The 26,751-nt window shown below is 41.2% G+C and overlaps 1 protein-coding gene across 1 annotated transcript; it reads right to left on the bottom strand.

Annotated features, from left to right (window-relative positions):
• Positions 1-1,928: 1,928 nt before the first annotated feature.
• Positions 1,929-19,418, bottom strand: LOC119489343. The gene is made up of 6 exons (XM_037771647.1): positions 19,082-19,418; positions 8,354-8,586; positions 6,569-6,755; positions 6,386-6,481; positions 4,818-5,325; positions 1,929-3,301 (listed from the first exon to the last, which is right to left on the bottom strand). The coding sequence occupies exons 1-6, from the start codon at positions 19,106-19,108 to the stop codon at positions 2,367-2,369; spliced, it is 1,986 nt and encodes a 661-aa protein (XP_037627575.1). The 5' UTR covers positions 19,109-19,418; the 3' UTR covers positions 1,929-2,366.
• Between the last annotated feature and the right edge of the window lie 7,333 nt (positions 19,419-26,751).

Below are 26,751 nucleotides of genomic sequence, written 5' to 3'. Positions count from 1 at the left end.
GCAGTGAAACCAGAAAAGGAGATGGAGACACTTTTCCACAAGGCGATATTTCAGACCAGTCACAGGCGGTCTGGTGTGTGAAGAGTCCGACCAGCTCATCCAGTGAGTCTATTAACGCTGCAGAGTCTGAAGCCTCCTGCAGCTCTTTAGTGTCCTTTTACTCTTACAAACCTGCAGAAAATCATTTCTATAGCAAGCGTTGGATCAGAATCTTGTTCATGTCAGACAGTAGTGTTGGTTTAAACTCTTTTGCCATATATTTCAGTTCATTTCACTCTTTTCTGGGGACAGCTTGTTGGTAATTTTCCTCGTGAGCAACAGTAGTAGCTTTGGCCACGTTGTTTTTATAATTCTTGACCCATCTGAGGAGACACTTTTAGGCTCTGAAGTCCAAACTTCCTTTAACACGACTGAGATCCAGATTCACTAAGATTGCGGAGCAAGTCCAATTTGATAGAGAGTCTAAGTCCTGCGCCTTCTGATGGACCCTGATGGGACCTTATTTCGGAAAAAATATGTACGATAGTCAACGGAGAAAGACAAATAATGTTTTGATCCCGTTTGAAGAGCGCCATGAATCACACATATGATGTTTGTCGATTTAAAAAATAATTTTGCAAGTCAAGAAAGTCTGTTTGTTGTAAAACTGTAAAAAAAATACGTAATTAGAAAGACGACACACCCGAAAGTGTCGTAGTGACGTCTCTCCGTCTGAAGCTACGATGCCGGCGTGTTTCCTACTGGGATGAACTCACACCAGTAACGGGTCTGATCGTTCTTTCTCTTCCCGGCTGATAAAAAAGACCAGGAGTCGCTGGATAAAACACTTCATGTAAGATAACGTTTCATCTGTGCGTGGTCATAGCTACGTTAGCTAGCTAGCTAGTGCTGGTGACGTATATTGTCCGAGACGAGAGATGTAGTTCACTGAGCCGTTTCATACAAAACTAAATGATACTACAACAAACTGTGACTTTTTTTACTTGAAAAGATCTTTCAAATTGACAAACATCATGTGTGTGATTCAAACGGGATAAAAAAAATATTCATCTCTCTCCGTTGACTACCGTTTATATTTTTTCCGAAATAAGGTCCCATGTGGGACACCGGAAGGCGCGTGACTTTGGCTTTCTATAGTATTTTTAATTTCATCATCAGCTCATGTCTGCCAGCATCTATTTTAGAGTTTTCCATATATATACTATATATATTTATATATTTTAACATTGCATAGACGGTTGAAATGCAACATGAAAAGGACATAATAGTATTGCCATACCCACCGAGGGTTAACTACAACTCTGCAGCTCTATGCATCTGTTAGCGTCTTTTAGCTCATTGTTTTGATTCTCCAGCTTCACGTAGACCGTATGGTTGATTCCCTCAGGCTCTCACCAACCTGCCCATATATACATAATTATCAGCAGCCATTTCTAGCAAACATGCAGCACGAAAAGGCGTATGAATGACACGATAACGTGCAAGGCATTTAGCGTGCAATAAGAACGCCTTTCTTGCTTTTGATGTGTCATTTCTACGCCATGTAGTCGTACCTGTACTGACCGCGGGCGGGTGAGAAGGTGGACGGGTCCAACAACTACACAGGACTTTCAGCCAGGAGATCGTTGTTTGGGATCAGTTGTTTGGTTTTGTAATTAACGTTTGTGACGTGTTTTTTTAGTGACGTTTATGACGTCTACTTCTATTCCATTGTCTCCCTACGTATGCTACATAGTTTACATACTTATTTTAAGCTCAACCATGATGTTTTTCCTAAACATAAGTGTGTGGTTTTGTTGCCTTAACATTACTACGGGCGTTAGTTTTGTTGCGTGGCATACACTCTTCACGGGCTAGATTTTTAAAGCCTGAAAACAGAGCCATGAGGAGGTGCAGAAGTCTAGTTTTCTCTCAGAGCACTTGAATTACAATATGCTGAAAGGTTATTATGAAATTTTTGCCCAATGATGCCAAAAACATTCTGCTTACTGAAGCTTTAACTGCTGTTGTAATAAAACAGTAACAAGAGTTGTCGACGCCAAGACTGTGATTGGCTTCAACCATCTCTATGTGATTCCTTTGAAAACTTCTTAGATTCACTACAACAGTTACTGGGTTGTGTTGTTAAGTGAGCTTGTGGATTGCGTGTGTTCTTGACATACAAGGCTCAAAATAATGTGATTTATATGCAGTTGACAATGTAGACGCATGACCATGACCTCTGTCAAGCACAACTTCAGGTTAAACAACTTTCTGATTTGGTCATTTTAGTGCAGATGTTTACACTTGTCGCAACGCAAACCTTTTAATGAATCTGGGCCTGAGTGTTGGATCGATCAGCAGTAACCAACAGTGGTGTTAGACAATCAGACAGTAGTAACCGATAACAGAGGGCTGGGACATAGCTGACTGTCGCTCTCCACCCGTGTCCCGTGAGTCAGCAGTTCCTCCACAGTTGTCCAATCATCAAGCAGCTTGCTGTTCCTCAGCCGGTTCTGCTTCATGTGGCTCAGCTCCAGCACCGTCTGAGACGACATCGACCCCTGAAGTCCCCCGGCCTGCTCCTCCCCTCCCGCTCTCCTCTCTCTGTGTTGCCGCGACAACGCCAGGTGGCGTCTCCTTTCGGTCCGGTTCCAGTATCGCCCCGCCCACCGACCGTCCTCCCCGTCGTCCCCGCCGTCTCTCTCCCCCTCTCCTCGCACCTCCTCGTCTGTTGTGACCTCACTGCGTTCCCTGGCCAATCGGTAAGCTCGGGCTCTGAGCAGCTGGTTCCTGACGGACTTCTGATTGGACAGTCTGGAGCGGGGAGAGGGTGGAGAGTGAGGGTTATGTTGTGGGGCTCCAAGTGTGCTGTAGAAAGGACCCGAGGAACCTTTAGTCATGCCGGGGCGATTCCCGAGAGTCTGAAAGCCACGCCAGTCTGACGCTCCGCTGGAGCCAGATCCAGGACTCTTAGAGAGGGGGGAGTCCTCCTCTCTGCTCCGGCTCATGCCCTGGCTGTTTCTCAGTGCGTGCTGGTGATTGGTCAGACTGTTTCTGTCTATGCTGAGGTGACTGGTGGGGTGACAGTTACTGGGATAACTGGCCCTGCTCCTCGGCCCCAGCGTGCTGCTAGCTGGTCCCGGCGGGCTGGGAGAGTTTGCCTCTAACATGTTGGGGTGACTGGCCCTGCGTTGGCGCTGTCCTTCACTCAAATCTGTTATTGTTCGACTCCGCCCTGGAGGCTCCATCATCCCGCCTCCTCCCTGCTGCTGCTGCTCCAACCACAGCGCCCTCCGCTGGCAGGGCTCAGTACGACAACCTGCAGACAGAAAGAAGTAATCAGGTCCAGAGTGTTAAACCTCCATTCAGCCATTATAGCAAGAACTCCTTGTTGCCACCTGAAGCTGGACATACACTGTACGATTTTAGAAATGTTGTTGTGTAACTCCTACTCCTACTGTACGAGTAGATCGTTTGCGATGTAAAGCCAAAGCTCACGATTTATGTGCCATCAGTAAGATAGAATCTATGGTCCTGACCACGGCTCTGAAATATCAGTAAGTTAGAATCTATGGCCCCGACCACGGCTCTGAAATATCAGTAAGTAAGAATCTATGGGCCCGACCACGGCTCTGAAATATCAGTAAGTTAGAATCTATGGCCCCGACCACGGCTCTGAAATATCAGTAAGTAAGAATCTATGGCCCCGACCACGGCTCTGAAATATCAGTCAGTTAGAATCTATGGCCCCGACCACGGCTCTGAAATATCAGTAAGTAAGAATCTATGGGCCCGACCACGGCTCTGAAATATCAGTAAGTTCGAATCTATGGCCCCGACCACGGCTCTGAAATATCAGTAAGTTAGAATCTATAGCCCCGACCACGGCTCTGAAATATCAGTCAGTTAGAATCTATGGCCCCGACCACGGCTCTGAAATATCAGTCAGTTAGAATCTATGGCCCCGACCACGGCTCTGAAATATCAGTAAGTTAGAATCTATGGCCCCGACCACGGCTCTGAAATATCAGTAAGTTAGAATCTATGGCCCCGACCACGGCTCTGAAACATCAGAAGCCTACATGTGCTGTGTATTGATAAATCCATGGCGCTGTCCATGGTGCTGAAATAGCAGATGGATTAGTAATTGCAAGTTTTCCACTGAATCCTGCCCTTCTATCAGTTTTGTCTTGGATCTATAATATTCTCTAAACTCTAAAGCTAGGAGGGGGTATTAAAAAATACAGAACCGACAGTCGTCCATGGGGCGGTTTGTTAGTCGCTGGTGAACGAAAATAACCGTCCCTCGTTAAAAACGAACAAATCACCTACTAACTAAACTTGTAATAAAGCTAAACACCTCACGTTTTTGAGGGGCACTCTTACTTCACTACTTCACCATGGCTTTTACTGTGTCTAATAATAATAGTAGATAAATAGTAGATATAATAATAATAGATAATGTGCAAGCCTGCAGAACTGAGTAAAGCCGAGTTGCTCTTGTTGCTAACCAGACAGAGATATTTTAAACGACAGACTGCTTGAAGGAACATTAGTGATGCACTTAAAGTTTCAGTTAAGTTCAGTTGTTTTTGAATGAAGCTGCTGTTGATTGTTTATCATGTGTGACTAGTAACAGCAAAACGCCTCTGGCTGCAAAACAAACACCTCAGTGTGGCTGAGATCACAGCTGCATCATGGTGCACCTCACTTTTAGGATCCAGTGTATCAAACATAATCTGAATTATAGTCTCTCTGATGTTCTTGTCTTCAGAATCTGTAGACTGTGGCGTTAGAGGGATAATAATCAATCATAGTAATGGAGCTTTACTAACCCATGGAAGGGGAAGGCGGCGAGCGGTGGCGAGGTAAGGTGGGGCTCCTCTCCGCTCTGTGGAAATGAACTGTCGTCGTCGTGCTGTTACCCACAGTGCAGCGGGACGCCTGTGGTGCTCCAGAGTGAGTCATCGGAGTCGTTTCGGGGATGGACTCCAAGTCCCAGCGTCCTCTCTGCTCTCGAGGGGAGTGGCCTGAGCGAAGATGGTGCGTTTGTCGGTGGGCGTGGCTTCCGTGAATCTTATGCAGTCGTCTGTGCTCCCCGGTACTGACGCTGTGGAAGCCGGAGTCGCTGGGTTCAGAGGAGATCAGGGATTCGGAGGAAGAGGAGGAGCCTTGGGAGGAAGGGGTGTGACCTGGCAGCGATGACATGGCGTCCGTCTCGGCCTCGGAGAGCGCCATCTGGTGATTTGGGCTGTCGGGGCCGCAACCCAGCCCGCTGTCGAGCTCACTGAGGGGAAGGTATCCAAGAAGACGATCAGACCGCCAAGGAGGCTGATAGTCGGACTAAAGAGCAGGGAAGAGAGAATTTGAATTGAATTTAAAGTACAAAGGATGCAACAAAATTTGCCAGGCTAAAAATGTTTTTAAAAAATGACATAAATTTCAAAATTGTTACGCCGAATTCACACCAGAGCAACGACCTGCGGCGAGCTGCCATGCAATGTCTATGGAAAGCTGTGGCGGCCGCTCCCGTGCTCAGCAAGCTGCGGACGTTTTATTCTGTGGTGAAGTGCGGCCTAATTAAACTTGGGAAAAGTTTAAGTAACTTTTAGCGGCAAAGTCTGGCCAGAGATTAACCGCAGCCAATCAGTAAACTGATCCTGTGACCATGGATGTATAAAGAGAACTGGATACAGGGTTGAAGGCGGGCTCCCGTTCATTCCCATGAACGTTACTCAGTGGCGCATGATCAACCAGCGATCCTCCGCCCATTGGGCCCATAGAATAGGCGCAGTAGCGTTTCCTTTAACTCCGCCTCCCAGCCCTCGCTACAGCCTCGGTCTGGGTCTCATTCACATGAACGGAGGAAGGAATATAACTCTGATTCGGCTATTAGTGCATTTTATAACTTTTAGGACCTAATGATTTAAATAAGGGCTATTCAAGTGTTCATACTGGGAAGTTGATTTACCTCACAAACAATTGTCCCCTGATTTACAGACGTCTCTTTCCCAATTTAAGTGTATGGGAAAAAGTCTTTTTGGGCCCAATGGCATCATGTGATTGACACGGAAGTTGTAGTACCACCGTTTGGCCACTACGAAAATTTGTTTCAATTCCCGGCGCTCTTCCTGGGGGCTTGCCTGTTACATGTTGACCTACTGTATGTTACAAAGAATTTCTTCCTGCCTGAAACAGGTGAACATGCCTCCAGGCCGCAGAAAAAAATAAATGTGGTTATTGCAGCGAGCCGCGCTTCAACGCTGCCTGGTGTGAATCTGGTGTTAGAGAGGCAGCATAAGAGAGAAAGAAGTGCAAAAAAGGAATACCTGAGGGGCAGAAGAGGGCACAGAGGTGTTGCAGAATAAGTAAAATAGTGATGCAAATCACTGAAATGATCTACCTGTCTGGGGAAATTCTTTGGCTCCATCTCCTCTGTGTTGTAGCAGCCAATCAGACAGCTCTCTGAGTTCGGCTGGTAGGGCAACATTTCTGGACCCTGGAATAGAAAACGTATTACTTCTGTAGCATATAATAGTAATCCATAGAATGAATCAGAACATAAATTCAGAATAGAATAAATCACCTGGTAGTCCAGTCTGTCCAGGTGATCTAAGCTGTAGGAGACGCTGGGCAGGTAGTTGTTACCCGGGTGCTGGTCATTGGATGATCTGGTTAGGTAGCCATTGGGTGGATAGACATCAGGCGACAACATCATGCGACTACTGACGGAGTACAGGTCAGGTGACACGGTCATGTGACTATAGTAAGGCCTGTGTAGAGGAAGAAATCAGGTCATGTTAAGGAGGTGATGTCAAAGAGAATTTATAACGGAGAGGGTATGTAGGTCTATTTATTGTTCAATGTCTCTGTGAATATTTATAGTCTTCATCCACATGTATAATCAAAGCTTGTGTTGCACTGACAGCTGTCTCAGCAGAACCACCTTCCACTCATGAATATTTATGAGAGAGCCAAGAGACTAAACGCAACATCATGCTGACCTTGCAAACTGATCCCTCAAGTAAAAAATATTGTCCCTCCATTTGAATCACCAATAGACAGAAGTAGAAGACCTCTTTTCATACCTTTCACTTCCGTCCACTCCCAAACTTTTACTGCAGTCTTAGCCTTTTTTCGCCCATTCCAAAATTTGTACCCTTGTCCTAAACTTCTTCCCTGTTTTCACACTTAACACCCAGGTCCCAAATTCTTTAACCATTACAGAACTTTTACCATAGTTCCAATCTTTCATCTAGATTCGCCGGAAAAAACTTGGGCAGACTAGAGCCGACGGTGCGGGACACACCGCAAAAACTAGGTCGACGGATGCTCACCGATGGCCCCAACTGTCTGACGGCGGACCGTCTGCTTGGTGTGTCAGGGCTAAGAGCTACAGTACCCTCCATTACAAGTCTTTCTCCCATTCACAAAACATTATCTTTCTCCCCCCATTCCCTCATTTATGCCTCTCCCAAATGTTACCCCATTCAAAAGCATACCAAGTGCACAACTTTTACTTAAACCGTTTACACCAGACCTAACAGTTACATCTGTAAGCATTCACCCAAAAACCCGCTAACACAGTCCCTAGCTGTTTACCCCAGTCCTCCTAAGCCCCATTCTTCGGTCTCCAACCCTTTTCAAAGCTTCATCTAAATCTGAGGGCACCATCTTACACCCGGCGCACAGCGCAGCACAACTGTCATTGCTAGTTTCAGACCGACACAGTTGTCATTTTCACGCCCAACACCCACTATTGTAAATAGCAAATGTGCTTGCACTCATCTGTGCAGCCATGGGCGTGTTGGTCTTAAAATGAGGTGTGGTCAGGCGCTTTGTTGGCACATTGCTAACAAATTGATTGGCCATTGACCAACAAAAAATTGGTCTAAAGTCTGATGGATCCGCACATTAGGAGGTGCGTAATGCATCCCCGGAAGATTCCGCTCAGCTGGTCCAAGCCCCTCATGGGTTGCATTGAAAATATTAATACAGTTTTTTTTAATTATCAATACATGTTTATCATATTTAGCCTAGTGCTTATTATCATATAATGAATACCGCATAACTAGCAAAAGTGGAGTTGGACACGCTCTCAATGCACTTGCCCCATGCACTTTAGACCATGCACTATAGATCGTTTAAATAGGGCGTAATAATAATTGCATGTATTTACTCAAACGTACATAATATTCACAAATACTAAAACTTGTAAAATATTAACACAAATAAGAAAAGAATTGCTAAAAGTTTGTTGATATATCTGTTTCCCTGCCTTTACCCAGGACGACCCGTCACATCATTCTGTCATTATCCCAAACTAATACAAAACTTTAACTCTTTACTCGAGGCCTCACCCATTACCTACCCTGCACTGTAGCCGTCTCCCTGGCCTCCATCTCCCTCCATCAGTCCCATGGCTCTCAGGGCCTCCCAGTGTCTTTCTGGCGGGATGTTGCACTCAACCGCGCAATGAGACCGCCGCCTCCTGTGACCACGCCCCCTCCTTGCCTCCACCTGCATAGTGATTGGCTGGCCATACTCATCCACAAAGTGCAGCTCCTCCCGGTGTCGGTGATGAGAAGGTTCGTGAGTCTTGGCCTGACCAGAGGGAACACTACATGTCAGAGTTGGGACCGTACTCACAAGGAATGCTTTACCTTAAGGTTACAAATATATTATAGGTACACATGCAGCTCGGTAGTAGTTATATTTTTACACACTGATGCTCCATCTGTGAGAAGATTTCATTTTTATGTCTTCCCAAAGATTTCGTTTTTAAAAAAGGGTCAGCAGCAGGTTGGTTTAAAGATCGGAGATACTATTAAACATAGATATTATCCTGCTTCTACTGTGTAACATTCACGTATTATCTATATTATTGATGAAGGAAAAATGCAGCATACACACGCAGTGGGAAAGTGGGAGTTTAGCCTTCAATACAAGGTCAGTCAGTTCTTTGGTTTCCAACTTTTTGGGATGCCTGACTACAATTGTGTTACATAACGTGGCATATGATTCACACTCTCTTTATATAAAAAGATAAAAGATTGAGCCCCTTAGTATAAGTTGGAGATCAGGAGAGAACACTCTGCAGGTTTCTGTTCCAGCTGAACAGCAGCTAAAATCACAGAATTTTTTTCCTCTCGTTCTGTGTTAATTAGTGGAAACAGCTGCTGTGGTGCTAAAATCTGCAGACCCTTGACCCCCCATGACACATAGTGTGAGACAACTGATGTGCAGTATTTTAAAATAGCATTTACTTTACCTTACTTACTACCTTACTTACTAACTTACTGTATATTGCTCAGTCGGATAGATCTAACCCAGGGGTCAGCATCCTTTACTACAAAAACAAATCTGTCTGGAGCCACAAAACATTTGAGCATTGTGATGAAGGTAACACAGTTTATAGTCTGAGTATAAAGTATATAAGTCTAATGCAGTGAGGGCCAAAGAGCAAATGTACCACGGAGTATTAGGGCCACATTAAGGGGAAGAAATCTGAGATTTCCAGAAAAAAGTTGTAATATTACGAGAATAAAGTCATAACTTTACGAATGAGAAATTTTGAAGTTGTAAACTATGGAGTCACAGGAGTGTCATAAAAATAATGAATCTGTAAAAGAATAACAAAATAAAAGTGGAAATTTAAAGACTAATATAAAAATATAAAAGAAAATTATAAGAATTTTCATTTATATATATTTATTAATATATACTGTATATATATATACAGTATGTTCTTTGTACATACTGCAACCAACATTTGTGAGGAACTGAAGCCGTTATAACGCGATCTTCAAAGCCACCAGACCAGACTCCATTCACAAAAACAGTAATTTTACCTCACAGAACACGAGGGTTGCCGGTCTACCAAAAATTGTAATGTTCGGATTTGAATACATAAGGAACACCTCTGGGAATCTACAGAATGATATAAAAAACTAAAAAAATAAATAATAATAATAATAATAATAATAATAATGGACCTGCCCTTTAATTAGATTAGTTTGATGTAGAAATCTTCATATTGCTATCTTCAGTAGTGGAAGAAGTATTCATAATGCAGAGAGGCTACTGTCAGTGTTATTTTATATTATTGAATCATGATTGTTTATGTATTCCAGCCCAATCGCACGGAAGTTCGTGAAATAGTCAAAAAAATGTATGTATTGATTCGTGTACATAGAAACGAATGTCACATTTTTTTCATGATGGTCAGCATGAAATCAATTCGCATGTAGTCCACGTAATGGTTGGTCAACAGGTTGGTCAAAAAACATCAAACTATCACCAGGAGACCGCTGTTCATGTCCCGTGTGAAACCAGAAGTCAACGTTGATTTATTTGTAACTTCCGTATATAAGTAACGCCACTCACAGAGTTATTTAAACCCAAACCAGCATCTTTTCCTAAACCTAACTAAGTAGTTTTGTTGCCTAATTCTAACCAAATCAATCTTTTTCCTAATAATAACAATGGACCCACCCTTTAATTTAATTAATAATCAATTAATATGATAATAAATCACTTTGTGGATTATCTCTCACACACTGAGGGGGCCTGTATGTTTTACATTAGAGAGCTCAGGAACAACAGAGGAGGTTCTCTTAATGTAAAATGTGAGTGTGTGTGTGTGTCACCATTCTGTCAGCTCAGGACATAAAAGGACAGCTCACGCCCTAAAGGACACGCTGTCATTACGTCTGCTGAGTCTAAGTCACCACACAAACTATAATAGTGGTGGTTTGTGTTGTAACATCTCATGTGAAAGTTAAGATGCAGCGAAGTTAAAGAGGCTCGGTCTGAGCAGCATCATGATGTAGGTCAGGATTCAGCAGCAGCAGCCCACTATAACCCCTCCTGGACCAGTACTGGAGTCTTTACACTCTCTCAGTGCACGGCCCGGGGGCCACACACACACACACGCACACAATCTGAAAACGCAAACACACAAAAACAAGCACACATACATACAGAAGGATGTGCACACGTACATAAACACACCAGTTTCATACATGTGGAAACCTGCTTCACACAAAGTCATCGTGCACTAACATGCACACTTCTACACACAGCTACACACAGAGGAATCAGAGAGTGAGAGTGATGTGCTGTACCCTGGAGAAGTGTGTTGCGCTCCGCTGCACTTTGACAGTAACACAGACTGATCTCTCTCTCTCTCTCTCTCTCTCTCTCTTCATGTATCTCTCTCTCTCTCTCGTTCTCTCACAGTTTTTTTTTTTTTATGAAGCTTTTGACTCAATTTTCACTCAAAGTGCAAAACTCTGCAAAATGCGACACTCCTCGTTCTCAGCACAAAATCACGGTCGGCATGCAGAATTAAATCAAAGTGTCAGATGCTGCAAGCTTCACAAAACTGTATCAGAATATTGGATTTGATCCCGTGAATTTCAGTCACTGCAATTATGAATAAATTATCAAATACAAATAATTCCCATTAAGTCAAAGAAAAGACTCTCAGCCTTTATTCTGTTTAAAGGGACTGTATATAACTTTTTAAAAGTTTAGCCTGTAGACTGCTTTTTATGTGAAGGACTCGGGTCGGTGTCCCAGCGGATGTGACGTCATGCGCGCCCGCGTGTTCGCAGCTACAGGGATAGCTAACGGTTGGTTAGAAATGGAGCCCGCTAACGCCAACAAACGACCAGCCCCCACCACAACTCAGACTCCAACACAAACTCCACGGAAGCACAAAACTAAAGTTCTAGTTCTAGTGAAGCCCGTCTCACAAAACAGGAATGTGACCGACATCGGAGGAAAACTAGAGTTGTGGGAGTGTGTGTGCACGTTGGAAGTGAGTGGTGAAGCAAGAGAGAGCGAACGGCGGGCAAAACGAGCGAGCAGCGGAGCAGAAGAGAATTAGTTAAGCTCTGAGAATACGTGAATGTTCAGAAGAAGTTGCAGTTTGTGCTGTGTTTATGCTCCTCCAGACCAACAGAGGTTTCCTTTGTCTTGTTTTGCAGCTGCTGAGTGAAGTGGCGACGGGGGTTAACTCCGGAGAGAGTAACGTTATCGACTGAAGCCCAGGAGACCAAAACTATGGTGCCTCCCCTGTGTCTTCTGACCACAGTCGGGAGGCTGAAGCAAGAAAAGTAAACACCAGGATCAACATCGATTCATGGAGGGACATAGTTTGGTAAGCTAACATTACTGCCAAGCACGTGAAATATAGAGTGATATTGTGGTTTTAGCTGCTAATGTTGCTAACGTTAATCAACATGATGCCCGTCAATCACGTTCAGTCTTGTGTGTGTCGGTAGCGTGAGCTCTAGCAACAGGACTCTGATGGCTAACGGCCACAGGTGTCACTGTTAACAAGCAATTTTTGATTCTTACGCAGAGTCCCTTTAAATATTTTAAAATGATGCATTCATTATAAATCCACTGCTGTTCATGATAGAGGAAAGATGCAGTAAAAGGAGACTTCTCATGATGCTAAATGGTATAAAACACCTCCAGTGATGAATCAGTTCAGTGTGACTGATCTGCGTCAGACTCACTGTACAACTCTGTGACCCGACAAGACTGTTGATATTGGACGTCATGTTACAGACATTATAAACTATAGTATCACAGGAGAGCTTTACGGTATGATGTATATCTACATTTATAACTGGATGTAAAGATAACACCTTTGAAAATAAGCTTCTACCCGAGTTTCAAAATATGTTGTTGAATACAAAATGAAGGACATACAGTATATGCTTCTTAAACAAACACCTGGTTCTGAATGCGATGTTACATCTCGGTCATCTATGAGCCACAGACCTTTATTTGAACTGGTATTCTTCCCCTGACTACTGAGGCTGCCACATTTAGAAGTATTCAAAAGGAAAACAGATTGCGTGAGCCGAGTGATTTGGGTGAAGTGAGTCACATTTTCTTTTGTACGTCCAGAGAGTGTCAGTCCTTCACACTGAAATATTCTGCTGCACTGAAGATTAAAAATGTGATTTTTTATGCATCTCACTTTGCTATCATTGTCTCAGAAGGATAATTTGACTATTTAATTAGTTATCATTATTACAGACTGTGATTTTTGAATTCTTGCTTGAAGGTTTGAAGATGAAAATTATATGAATTGATTTTCTTGAAGAGTACGTGCTGCATTTTGGTTTGGTTGATAATAATCTGTGGAGTCTTCTAAGCTCATGCAGGCTCACAATCATTCATTCATTCACTATCAGCTGCACAAAAAACTAAAATAATTCATCACAACCCAGAAATACGTTGTCGCTATTTTAGTCAGTCCAGGTTTTCCAGCAGCTCTATCGAGATGTAAAGTGTAATGTACGTCCACGGGTGATATAAAGCCGTTAGTCCTGCACCACCACCCATTTATGTCAAGCCGTCAGTCTCTTTACAGTCACATGAAACAACATCCTGCTCTACTGCCTCACATCACAGACAAATAAACCCAAGTGTGGTCCTCCAGCTCAAACATTTACATTCAGCTTCAGCAGCCGTGGAGGAAGATCCCCGTTGATCCTCTCTGAGACAAAACCTTGGCTCAGACGTTCATATTATAATAATGAAGCTATATTTGTGAGGGGTTTTTAAATATTTACGTCTTCAGTTGGAACCAGTGGGCAACCTCCAGGTCTGAGAAGTGAAGCCAATGCTGAAGTGCCTTGAACTTGCATTCTTTCTAACAGCCAGCAGGGGACGACTCCTCTGGTTGCTAAAAGAAGTCTGATTGTATAGAAGACTATGAGAAAATGAGCCTACTTCTCACTTGATTTATTACCTCAGTAAACATTGTAAACATGAGTTTATGGTCTCAATCGATAGTTTTGAGTCTTCTTCAATACAGCATGATGTTCATCTAGTAAATTATGCTCCCATTTAGAGTCAAATAGACCATAAAGCAGGGGATACTTTCGGGTGTGACTACCTTGTGATTGACCGGTCGCTACCACGGCTCCAGTCTGGGAGTTGTCTGTGTTTTTGTCTTAGAACTTTAACCCTTTCACAGTGTGTTTTCAGTTCATGAAAATTAATACAAATATTTTGGTCGCCTAAAAATGTCTTATTTAGCGTTTAGTTGTACTTAGCTCCACCCTCTCTCCACTAAGATGGTGACGGCCAAAAACCAAGATTGCGACAGCCAAAAGCCAAAAACCAAGATGGCAACAGCCAAAAGCCAAAAGCCAAGATAGAGACGGCCGAAATGCAGTAAAGTAACGGCAATTATTTTAAACCAAACCACTTTTCCTAAACCTAACTAAGTAGTTTTGTTACCTAAACATTGCAGGCGCTTGAGTAAGCCCACTGATGGCTCATGTAGCTGGACATTCGTAGGATAGAGATATCATACGAACCGTTGAATGAAGTGTGTTTTACAAGGATCAGCGAGGTAAAGTTAGTGTTTCTGTCAATGGAGACTGGTAGCTTTGAGCGGCTGTTTATTTTCACAGCTAACTCTGTGAATTAGGAGTTTATTTCGACCAAACCAGAGTTGGTGATTTTTGGAACAGTGGAAAGACTAACAAAGACGGTTTTGATGAGTATTATTTTGTTTTATTTTCTGTCGAGTTTGTGCGTTTCAACGATCAACGAGTTAAAATCACTGTCGTCCGACTGGAGTCTGGCGGCTTTGAGGACAGCATATTAATTGATGACCTGTTGATTTTATTAATATCTTATTTTCAACTTGCATCACATAGCATCACATTGAAAAAATGGCAAAAATTTGCATAATTTTTTTTTACTATTTACCTGCAGCCTTTGTCTGCACATGAGATTTGTTGATAATAAGAGAAGAATGGTCAAAAGCACATATTATTAGCCCATCAATTGTAGAAGCTAACAGTACGAGTGGGTCGTATGTCTTGATGGAGAGTTAACGAGCTAATAGTTTGTCTGTGCGACTTCACTCTCATCAGGTTACAATTTAAGAATATTTTGCACATTAATGCATTAAAAAGTGAAGCAGTGAGCCCATAAACAGTTCTGTGTAAACACTTCTGTGCCTCTGTTTATCTTCCTCCCTCATCTCTATATAAAGTGATGTGTTATAGAGGTAGACTGATATGTACAGTGACTGTTTTTCATGTCTCTTGTTGTGTGTTTATGTGACGCTTGTCTTCCTCCATCTCACAGATCGGGTCACCTCAGCAGCCATCAGATCCAGTTATGATCTCTCGGTTGGTGTGTTGGTCTGTCAGAAGTCCTGAACTGTGTGTGTGTGGGCTACAAGAAGTCATCTGATAAGGTGTTTGTTTACGTGCATCAATGCATCAAGGAGAAAAACCTCCACTGACATGCGTAGCCGGATAATCGTGTGTTCCAGAGTTCAGAGAAGAGCAGCTGTCGTTGCTGTTCAGTTCTTCATGTCTAAAGAGGGCGTCGAACCGCAGCCAGTCGAGCCTTTTGATTATCGAGGCGTTCAGCCAAAGAGAGGTGGCGCTACATGAAAACACGGCCAAGCAACGAGCTCTCGTCACTGATCGTCACGATGGAAAGAAATCCACAGACATCAATTACTGAGATGTGGCATCTCGCTATGACAAGCAGAGAGGAGGGCTCGCTGACCAAACAGGCAACAAACAAACACTTTCCAAGAAAAACTCCCATTGAAGGACTAATTTGTGGAAGCGAAGCTGGAGCACTCTACATAATGTGTTCAGAGTTGTTCTCTGCCTTTGCTTTTAAGAGTGATCTGTTCAGTTGCTGCAGATTAGTCACCACTGGAAGTCATGCTCTGTTGCTTTAACCCATTAATGTTCTGCTCGACCATTTGAAAAATGTGTTGAACTTGATCGCTACCACTCAGTTTAAGGCTGGCCCACAGTAAAAGATTTTACAAATCTTAACAGATGTGTAAAATATAAGAGAGCCCACACATAACGACTTGTTGTGTTAAATTTAACAGTTTTGTTCCTGTAGTGTGTGGAGAGCAATGATTTGGCCAAAACAGCCAAAACACCACACACTAACAGATTCATTCATCAACAACAAGTCCCCATTAAAAAAAACGGATATCTCACAAAATATCTCGCAAAACATCTCGCGATCAAATGATCAAAAAAGGCGGACGACAGGCAGAAAAAATTAGCGATGTTAGTTTTTACTTTGTACTGAAAATTCACGAAGGATGGATGGATGAAGTCATGGAGAAACGTTAAAGAAACACTTGTGTTGTTGCCACAAATCAACATTTCTGAGCTCCATCTTACTACGACTTTATGCTTCACGTTTAGCATTAGCTCATGCATTAGCCACGGCCACCATGATGGCGGTGGTTGTCCTTCCTTCTTCAGTCAGCTTGGTTCTCTATTGGCTATCGTTCTTTCCCACGTGACTGCGTCATCGGCTGTCCTCGGGGTACCCCACACACAACAGGCAAACCCATCGTACATATTAAACATGTTTAATATTTAGGATTTGAAATCGGTGCGGCCAGGATGGACTTCCGAGCCGATCGGGGGATGTAAAAAACACACAGGAACATCTGGAAAGATAATCTTTAGAACCATCAAAATATCAGGGCTTTGCTGACGAACGCCGATCTTGATTCTCGTGTAGTGTGTGCCCCGAATAACACTCATGCAATTTTGTCGACTAATCGATTAGTTGATTTAATCGACAGATCTGTAAAACTGAGTTTCTTCACAAAGAATCACACAAAAGCAAAACTTTAAATCTGGTGTTTACCAGAGATGTGCTCAAGAATTTCTTGGAAATAAGCATGAAAAAAGAAAAAAAAAACGACTAAAGACGTCTTAGTCGACCAAAACAACCGATTAGTTGACTGAGAGTCTTACTGATAACCTGCTAAAACATTCAGCAGAAAATCAGTTTTAGATTCTGGGTCCATTTGAGAGGAAATCAGCAAATATCCAGCTGTGTTTTGTTCCCAATTTCAACAGCAAAGTGTTCTGAATTTGCAAGTCAATTAATTTTATTTATATAGGCCTAGCTGAAAATCAGTTATATAATCATCTGTCCTGTGTGAAACCAGAAGTCAACAGTGATTTATTTGTCACATAACTTCCGTACTTAAGTAACGCTGCTTACGGAGTTATTACAACCCTAACTGCGATCTTTTCCTAAAGCTAACTAAATAGTTTTATTTTGAAAAGACTGGAGCAGAAATTGACACGTGCGTCACGTGTTGCTTGATATTTGTAGGAAAACGCACTAAAAATATGTTGTAAGTCATGGTGAGCGTCACGAAAGAAAAAGGTAAATTAGTGTCAGCACGCAAATCAAATTGATTACATTTCGTGACTATTTAACGAACTGCTGTGAGACTGTGTTGTGCATTACTATGTAAGAGGTACTAATTACACATTTTAACTACTCCAGACACTTTAGGTTGTTTAATCTGTAACAATGGATCATATTTTATAAACTGATCATGCTTTTTATTTGTTAAATCTAAATTTGAAAAGTAACTAAGCTCTTGAATAAATGGAGTGGAGTAGAAGTATAAAGAAGCATAAAATGGAAATACTCAAGTAAAGTACTTTGTACTTATGCACAGTACTTCAGTAAATGTACTTTTCTTTTCTGTCTGTCTGCTCATCCTCTCTCAGATAATTTAGCCTTCAGTCATCAGAGCTTCTCCCTCAGCCATTGTCTAGGTTCACTGGTATTTTCTGGGTTAGAGATGTGTGTGTGTACTTGTATAGCTATCTTTGTGAGGACATTTTGGCCGGTCTTCACTTTGGGACAGACCTTCAAAGGCCTGTTTGAGGGTTCAGACTTGGTTTTAAGGTTCAGATTAGAATTAGGTTTAGGTTTAAGTTATAGTCCATTTCCCCTCACTAGTCAGCTGCTTTTCTTGGACAGTTGAGTCCTGAATATAAAGAAAACCTTTTTTGTTGTTGTTGTTTAACGCTCCGGTTAAAATGAAACAAGACGACAGCTCTGTGGCTCTGTGAGGCTCTAATGCTATTTACAGACCACAAAGAAGAATCCAAGAAGCCAGAATCGATATATTTGCTTCATTTGAGTCTATGTAGAGGTAGAAGGAAATTACCGCTTTTATTGTTGTAGTCTGAGTAACGTGACGTCATATCCGTTCCGTATCCGTCAACCAAAACAAACCAGCGGGGGGGCCGAAACGAGAAAGTAGAAAACGGTGGAGGGTCGGCGTGGATACGACCTGTACCCTCACATGTTAAATCCAAAGTGGTAAACACTACACATACAGTAAAGTATGGAAACACTTTGGGTTTCACACATCACAGCTAACACAACACAGCTGCATGCTAACTCTGTCATGGACAGGAAACGTTATCATATTGTGGTAACGTGCGGTCAAGCTGGTCGTCACTCTCATCTCCGTGGTCAAATGGGCCGACGCTACAACTGTAGAGCACCCATATACTGACATTTAGGTTAAATGCATTCAAACGGCCCCGAAGGAGCTGACCATGGATGTATAAAGAGAACGGAGCTGACGGGAGAGCTAGAGACGGACTTGGAGAAGTTAGAGGAAGTATACACGTGTGACTACGTCCGATTTTCAAAATAAGGTGTTAACAAAGGGTACTGTATATACAAAATACATATATCGAAATAAGATTGATTGGATTATATTCACCGAAGTATAAAACATTACATGTCCCTTATAAATTAAAAAGAAAATACCACTAATTTGTGAGGGAAATGTCTTTATTCTAAAAATTGTAATAAGTAATTCCTGACAATGATCCTGATATATTTGACTTCAGGACATCTCTGGCTACATACATGCTGAAAATCAAACATTCTTACTGTATTAATTTAGATATTTTCCAAAGTAAAAGTCCCTCGAAGTGTATGATTCAACTTTTTCCCATGGTCTAGTGTTAAAAAAGATAACAATAATCACAATAAATCGTAATATCGAATCACAATACATATTGAATCGGGAGAAAGGTGTATTGTCCCTGCCCTGCTAGGGAATGCATTATGTCAATAAGGGTCCTCACAAAGATAGAAGTTCAAGGTTGTGTGTGTGTCTCCAGTGATCTAACGGAGAGCAGGTCATCATCAGGCAACCATCACATCTCATTATCTATCCTCTCTTCTCTCTCTCTCTCTCTCTCCAGACACACACCTGCAGAAGGTCACTCACCTTGGTCCGAGTGAGACGACAACCCATTCTGACTTTTCCTCCGACAGGTACGAGTCAGGAGGAGAGGATGAAGATGGAGATTGAGAAAAAGAAAATAAAGATGCTGATGAAAGAAGCTGCAGAGGAGAGGAAGGGAAAAAGGGAGAGCGAGGGTCAAAAAGAGAGCGAGAGAATAGAAAGACAGTGTGATGAGCCTCGTTTGTCCACCAGCTCACATCTCCAAACTCTGATCACCCACAATCCCCGGCTAATCAGCTGTCCTCCTGCACTGCCGAGGAAACTACAGCTCCCATGATGCTGCGGTGTAAACAGCAGCAGCAGCAGCAGTAATAGCAGTCGGTGGGCAGCAGGTCCATTGCATTAAACCTCTCTCTCTCCTCAGGAATCAGGATGGATGAGCAAACAGCAGCAGAGAGGGAGAGACAGGGGGGCGAGCGAGGCAGAGAGGCTGCTGGGAAACTGAAAAAGAGAGAGAGACGGAGGTGAGAAGAACAGAGACGTCCTCCTCATCTGACAGTTTCTTCTTCTTTCTTATTCTCCTGTCACACTCTCTCTCTCTGTATCTCTGTATCTCTGTATCTCTGCTCCCACCGGCCAATCACAGAGCCCGGATGCGAGGAGGATGGGAGGCGGAGGCTCTGATTGGCTGAGAGCAGCATCACTTTCAGCATCCATTCAGGCCTTTCTCTCTCTCTCTCTCTCTCTCTGTCTCTGTCTGTCTCTCTCTCTCTCTCTCTCTCTCTCTCTCTCTCTCTCTCCATCCTTCGTCTCTGTTTTCTTCACTCTCTCCCTTTTGCTCTCGTCACCATCCGTCTCAAAGTACCTTCATCCTCCTCCTCTTCACTCTCGACTGATGCTGATATTATTCTGTGTGTGTGTGTGTGTGTGTGTGTGTGTGTGAGACATAATGTGTGTCACCGTGTGATTTAGTTTTTTTATATTTTATGTGATTCATGATTTTCATTCTAAAACAAGACATTAAATATTCAGTGTTTGTCAGTAACTAGGGCGACCAGATCCCAACAAATCAAGTGCTTGAAGTGGAAGAAAAATAAGTGCCAGTCCTCTCTTATTCACATGTATGGCGTTTTGTGTATCGGCCGCTATCAGAAAAATCTCTTGCGACTTATTCCTATTTATTCATTATTTCTTTCAGCATGTTATACTGTCTCAGTCATAATCAGCTGTGGTTTTATTGCTATTATTATACCTGGGCTATGCATCTTCTATAGTAGGCCTATAATACTCCACATTATAGGGTTAAGGTGGTATATTTACAAATAGTGTTAATACTTACAGTGTTTTCCTGTTATTTGTAGCCTATAGTATTGCTCTATAGACTATTATTATTCCCACAGATAACTCCAAAAATGCTTAAAACTGGAAATGTCTGCCCTAAAAGAGTAGATTCAGAAAACTTTTGAAATAATGTTTCATTAGTTATATTTGTTCACGACTAAAAAAAGTTAGGACCAACAGTTCACTAATTATTACGTGAAGCATGTATTGATAAATTACAGCACCCTCGTTCTCACACATAGTTCCCACATAGTTTTTATGTTCATACGATTTATAAGGCGAGGCTCAAAGACGCTGGCGCTGCACGGTTATGATTATGAATCTCCCAGAGAACCTGATATGGAGAGGGTAGAGAAGAGTACCGGCAGCTTGAGAGAAGCGCCGGTACGCAAGAAAAAAGTGACCGTACGCCAAGGAGTAAAATGAAGAAGTGCCGGTCGCATTCCCCCCCTTGTGAAATTGAATAATAACTGGCAAATTTCACAAAAAACTCTCAGCATCGCCTTCCACTGGCTTATAAATACTTAAAAGTAGTTTCACAGTCTTTGTTGTAGCTGCTCTTCCTTTTCTTTAGGGTAGTTTCCATCATATTCTGCCTAAATCTACATAGCTTGGGACTTTGCGGTGACTCGCAATTTTTCTCTGTTGGGCGTAGCGTAGCAAAGGCGGTGTAGGGACCAACCATTACTGGTGGCAAAGACAATGAACTACGCTTCTCAGGATCCTTGAGTCATGCAGCCATTGGCTGTGGACTCAGCTCAGTAGCCATTGGCTACTGTAGCATTCACACATAGGTGTGAAATTCACCCAGGACAAAACCAGAGGAATGTCTTTGTTCCTCTCTTTCTTCACCTTCTCCTCACCTCCTGACCTGTGGAGGTGAGCTGCTGCTCTCTTGACCAGAAGCAGCTCTTCTCTGATCTATCATCTGTTAGGAAACAGCCATAGGAACACAAGGAACCTCTAATGCAGAGGACACGAGAGCCTGCCTTTTGACCAGCTAACTTCAAGCAACAACCGCAAGGAAGTTAACACCAAGCTATCAAGATGCTGGGAAGAAAGTATTGAAGCGATCAGCTTCCTCCAATCTGCACAACTTGATTTGAGCATAGCAAAGACGACATCTTTGACTTGGAACCACAACTTCAACACATGGAATTACAAACCCCTTTTCTTCCATGGATTGGTAACGTACTGGGCTTACCTTAGCATTAGCAATTGCACATGGCTGAGCAAGACTGTTCAATTTTGATTTCTAGAATGTACCTGTATTGATATGATTAATGTTATTCATTGAGTTTGACTGTTGTGATATTATTTGTAGTTAAGATATTTGTGTAGCTGGCTTTGCCACATCTGATGTGTTTAGTTTATGCTTCACATAGACAAGGTCTTGCATGCAAACTAACCATCTTTTCTAACCCACTGCATTATCTAACACACATTAAGATCACATACGTTTTGGTTATTGGTCCCTGATTCCAGGGTGGTGCCCCGTTTATTATTAATGATTATTGATAATCTTTATTAATATTAATAATTCCATTATTATTTATTAATTAATTTGCTAATAACCAAACCTGTTACTGCCAAATCCCTAAAGGATCTTCTATAGTAGGCCTATAATACTCCACATTATAGGGTTAAGGTGGTATATTTACCCATAGTGTTAATACTTACAGTGTTTTCCTGTGTTATATGTAGCCTACAGTATCGCTCTATAGACTATTATTATTACTACAGATAACTCCATAAAAAACAAACTGGCAAACTGGCCTCTCTCCAGCTACCAGTTCACACTCAGTACTTGGTCCATGTGGGGACTTGAACCGGCGGCCTTTTGTTTCACAGTCTTTGTTGTAGCTGCTCTTCCTTTTCTTTGGGGTGGTTTCCATCATATTCTGCCTAAATCTACATAGCTTGGGACTTTGCGGTGACTCGCAATTTTTCTCCGTTAGGCGTAGCGTAGCAAAGGCGGTGAAATGTTAACCTGCACTTGACCCGCGTGTGCACAGTTTGACAGCAAACACAGCGTCATGATGACAGCCTTCACTGCTTTCTTCACAGCTACTGATAAAAAACAGATTTTAGAAAAGCGTCTGTCCTGCAGTGGTTTGACTTTTGAAAGCTAGAGCCATTGAAAATGTGGGACATTGTCTCAATATGTGAGTGTCTACAGACACCGACAGACTAGTTGTTGGCCACAATAATGAGAATGATTAGAGGCTAATGATGCACAATAATCTAATTTAATTCATCTTTGTACTGAACTCCATGAACCTGTTCATGAAGAACAAGAGTCTGAGGTTCAGAAACTCATTCATGGAACCTGAATTACGTAGGACTTTCAAGAGCTCTCGGAAATTATGAAAATTGCTCCATTAATTTGTCAGGATGAAGAAGCGAGTTGATAATAGTTTTCCTGCTGAGAGAAGAATGAGGTTGATTACAGAGGAGTGAGAGGAAGATGGAGAGAGTTATATAAATCACCTGAACACACTGACTCACACACACACACATACACACGCACACATACATTTAAAGCCGTTTCACACGAAACTCGAATCTTCGTCGACAGAAATGTATAAAAACAGAGATTTTTGGTGGTTTTATGAATGCTTCCACACGCCTAAACGTCTAAATGCGTCCACTGTGTTCACCTGCTGGAAACTGTGAGGCTGAACCAGACAGGAAGTGTGCCGTAAAAACCAAAACTATGAGCTAAAAGAGGCATTACTTGGTTACTTTGTGAGACAGATGACTGAGAAACGCTTCCTAAACACGCTGTAACAAGGACAGTTTGATTACTACTTTTACTAACAGCTGTTATAGCTAACTAGCAAATAAGAGAGGTCAACATTAACAGTGTTAATGTCATCGAGCAACTGTAAAAACTATGTTTCACTGCAGTTACGTTTCATCTGTTTCTTTTATTTTCTGGATTAATAAATTAATGGTTTGCTCTATATATGTCGGGAAATTAAGTGAAAAATGACCATCACATTAACGTATTTAAATTGCTTGTTTTGTTCGGGACAACAGACCAAAACCCAAAGAAATGAAATGTACAATCAGAAGAAAACCCAGAACGTCCAGCAGTAGAAGAGCAGGGTGGTGAAGGGAAGACAGATAAAAAGATAAATAGTAGTGAGAGGGTGAATAAAGAGAGAGAGAGAGAGAGAAGAAGAAGTGAGCCGGGGCAGCCAGAGGCCACGTCACTATTAATCCTCTCTGGCTTCAATGACTCTTTCATTCACTTTCCTCTGCTCTTCTCTAACTTTCTCTTTATAGTTTTATTAAACTCTCCTTCTCTGACCCAATCTCTCTCCTCTGTTTCTCTAAATTGATCTCTTCATGTATGTCCATCCTCTCTTCTTTTTCTCTTCCTTCATCTCTCTCTTTCTTTCTTTCTTTCTCAACCTATCTCTCTCTCTCTCTGTGTCTGTCTCTCTCTCCTCTAACACTTTGTGTTTCAGTTCAGACTCCCTCTCTGCCTGGAGGAAGGTTGTTGTTGGTGTGGAGGTCACCAGAGACCCATCCAGCAGTGGTGGTGCAGTGGTTCACTGTGTGTCCACTGCAGTGGGAGTCTCACTCTGTGGCTGGAGGACCCAGGCAGGGTCGCTACAGGATACAGGAGACTCATGAAACTGATGTAATGCGATCAGCTATAGAGAGGAGGACGAAACCTGCCAAAAATAAATAAAATAATGTAGCAAAAATAATATTTAAAATAAATGTAGCTATTAACTAATTTATAAAATGTGACATAAATTGACATTTCTGTTAAATTTGCTTTTTATTAATTCCCTTACTTATTTATTTTCGCATTTGTTCTTTATTTATTCATTTATTTTTGTATTTATGTTTTAATTAATTTATTTATTTTTGCACTATTTTTAATTTTATATTTTTTTTCAAATGTAGGTATTTATTTATTTTTTATTTTTTATTATTTTTTTTAATTTATTTATTTATTTTTGCATTTATCTTTTATTTATTCATTTATTTTTTGCATTCATTAATACATTTATTTATTTTTGCACTTCTTTTTTTATATTTATTTTTTCAATGTAGGTATTTATTTAAATATTTATGTATTTACTTATTTATGCACGATTTTCCCTTTGCATTTCACCCCTTATTTATTTCCCCAAACTTATTTATTTCTGTATTCTTTTCTTTATACATTTCTTTATGCATTTCTGCCTCATTATGTAAATGAAGGGGCCGTCACTCAACGTGTGTCATCGGTAGATACAGAATTAATGTCAATTAGTACCAGCTGAAGTTTGTCATTTTAACCAGCGGAAGTGGCGGTGAGACTGTAGTTAAAAAAAAAAAGTATATATAAATTAAAATAATTGAGAACTGTGTAAACCGTTCAACATTTAGAAAAGAAAGAAATTGCATTTATATTTTATTTAAATTGTATGTGTTCTGTGTGTATGTAAAGTATGTCTATGTACAGAGATCAGCACAGGAACACACATCTAACACACACACACACACACACACACATACATCTAACACACACACATCTAACTTACACATCTAACTTGTCTGCACAAAGTGAAATAAAGAAGCAGTGATGGAAAAAGAGGGACGCAGCAGAGAGAAATACAATCACAGAGAAGATCTTTTTAATAGAAGAACAGAAATGTTCTGTTTAGCTGCAGGGAAGAGCTACATACACACACACATACACACACACGCACACACACACGCACGCACACACACACCAGAAATAGCCTGAGAGCAGTTAGCAATGAATATTTCAACTATTCGTTCTCAGTCACTTTAAATGTCTCTCTGCACTCCTCCACATTTATAATTTCTTCTTTTCTATTTCCACCTCTCTTTAAACTTTTAATTTACAATCTTCTCTCTCTCCACAGGTCTGTGCACCTCCTCCTCCTCCTCCTCCTCCTCTTCATCCTGTCGTTCCTCCATCTCCACGGCTCAGGAAACAGTTTCAGTACAGTGAGTGCAGTAAATGACGAACCACCATTATTCAAATCACCAACACCTACTATGGAGGACCACAATAATAATAAAGCATTTAATTGCTTAATAACGAATTGTACAATAATAACAGGCATTGATACATTTGTGTACAAATTAATTTATTAATCTATGAATAAATGGACTAAATTACAAAGTAATTTGTTATTTTACATTTTAATGGGCAATAAAAAGAAGAATTATAAAAACAATTTACAAATGAAATTTTAATTCATTGATAAATAGTTCAAATTAAAAAGGGACTTAAAAAAAACACCATAATTAGCCCAGGCTAAATGCACAGGCTAAATGGAGAAGCAAAATGAATAGCTAATACATTTAGCAAAAGTAGCAGGGAAATGCAAATGGGAAAAGAAGTTGGCCTTTTAAATGCCTGAATAAAATCTGTATCCTTAATTCAACTTGTGAATCCAGTTATTTGTTTCTATTTTTAAACTGCATTTTCAACTGGAATTTTAAATTCTATTATTTATTTATGAATTCATTCATGTCTTTTTAAATGATGTACTTATTGACTGTTTTATGTTGTTTTTGTAAATCCCTTTTTAATTTCAACTATTTATTGATGGATTAATATTTAATTTGTAAATTATTTTCATAATTTTGAAATACCCCCCCCCTACTTAGGTAAAAGATCTGAGTACTTCTTCCTCTGCTGAAAATTAGTTCACTGAATAAAATGTGAACAAAGATTGAAATAATAAATTAACACACACTGGTGAAAGAAGAGCCGCATGCGTCGAACTGTCAAAAAGAAGAAATCCTGTTTATTTCTTTATTAATCTTATATACAGACATTTACAGCAATCTTTGCTAAGTTTATTGAAGGTGGTTATGGTAACTTCCTGTTGTCTACGACAGTGTAACAGAGATCATGAAAGTTATTATTGTAGTTCCAGTCTGAGAGTATATGATGCTCATTAGATAATATATATATAGTGAAGAAGAAGAAGAAGAAGAAGAAGCAGGGTCGTCAGTCTGTTCAGCAATCATTTCTCCTGCATTCACTCAAACACTAACAACACATGAGATGAGACTGTATATTTACCCTGCAGATACAAGCTGAACATGAGGAGGCGATCTGAGAGGAACTACTTCATTCGTTGTGAGTGACCTCCTCCTCGTTACAGCACTTGAACCCTTTTCAGTACAAAAGCGTGTTTACACAACTCAAATTAAAACATTTAATGTCACAAGCAAACAATACTTTTTTTTTAGCATCCTGCATCTGTAATTAAACACATTTGTGGTTGAAAAGTTTTTTCATTATCAGATGTTTCAGTTTGTTTGTTTTATAATGAGTCCTTTTGTGCTGATGTTTAACCCTGACGTCATTTAACGTCACGTCG

This window comes from Sebastes umbrosus, chromosome 6 (assembly GCF_015220745.1).
Source record: "Sebastes umbrosus isolate fSebUmb1 chromosome 6, fSebUmb1.pri, whole genome shotgun sequence".
NCBI classification, from domain to species: Eukaryota; Metazoa; Chordata; class Actinopteri; order Perciformes; family Sebastidae; genus Sebastes; species Sebastes umbrosus.
Note: the sequence above shows the minus strand (reverse complement) of the source record. Positions and strands in the feature narration are given on the sequence as shown.

Coding starts and splice junctions, on each gene's coding strand:
- LOC119489343 (XM_037771647.1), bottom strand. CDS start 19,108: ATGGGTTGTCGTCTCACTCGGACCAAG. Junction 6,756..8,353: donor GGAGACGGCTACAGTGCAGG/GTAGGTAATGGG, acceptor TCCTCTACACAG/GCCTTACTATAGTCACATGA. Junction 6,482..6,568: donor TGGACAGACTGGACTACCAG/GTGATTTATTCT, acceptor TTTCTATTCCAG/GGTCCAGAAATGTTGCCCTA.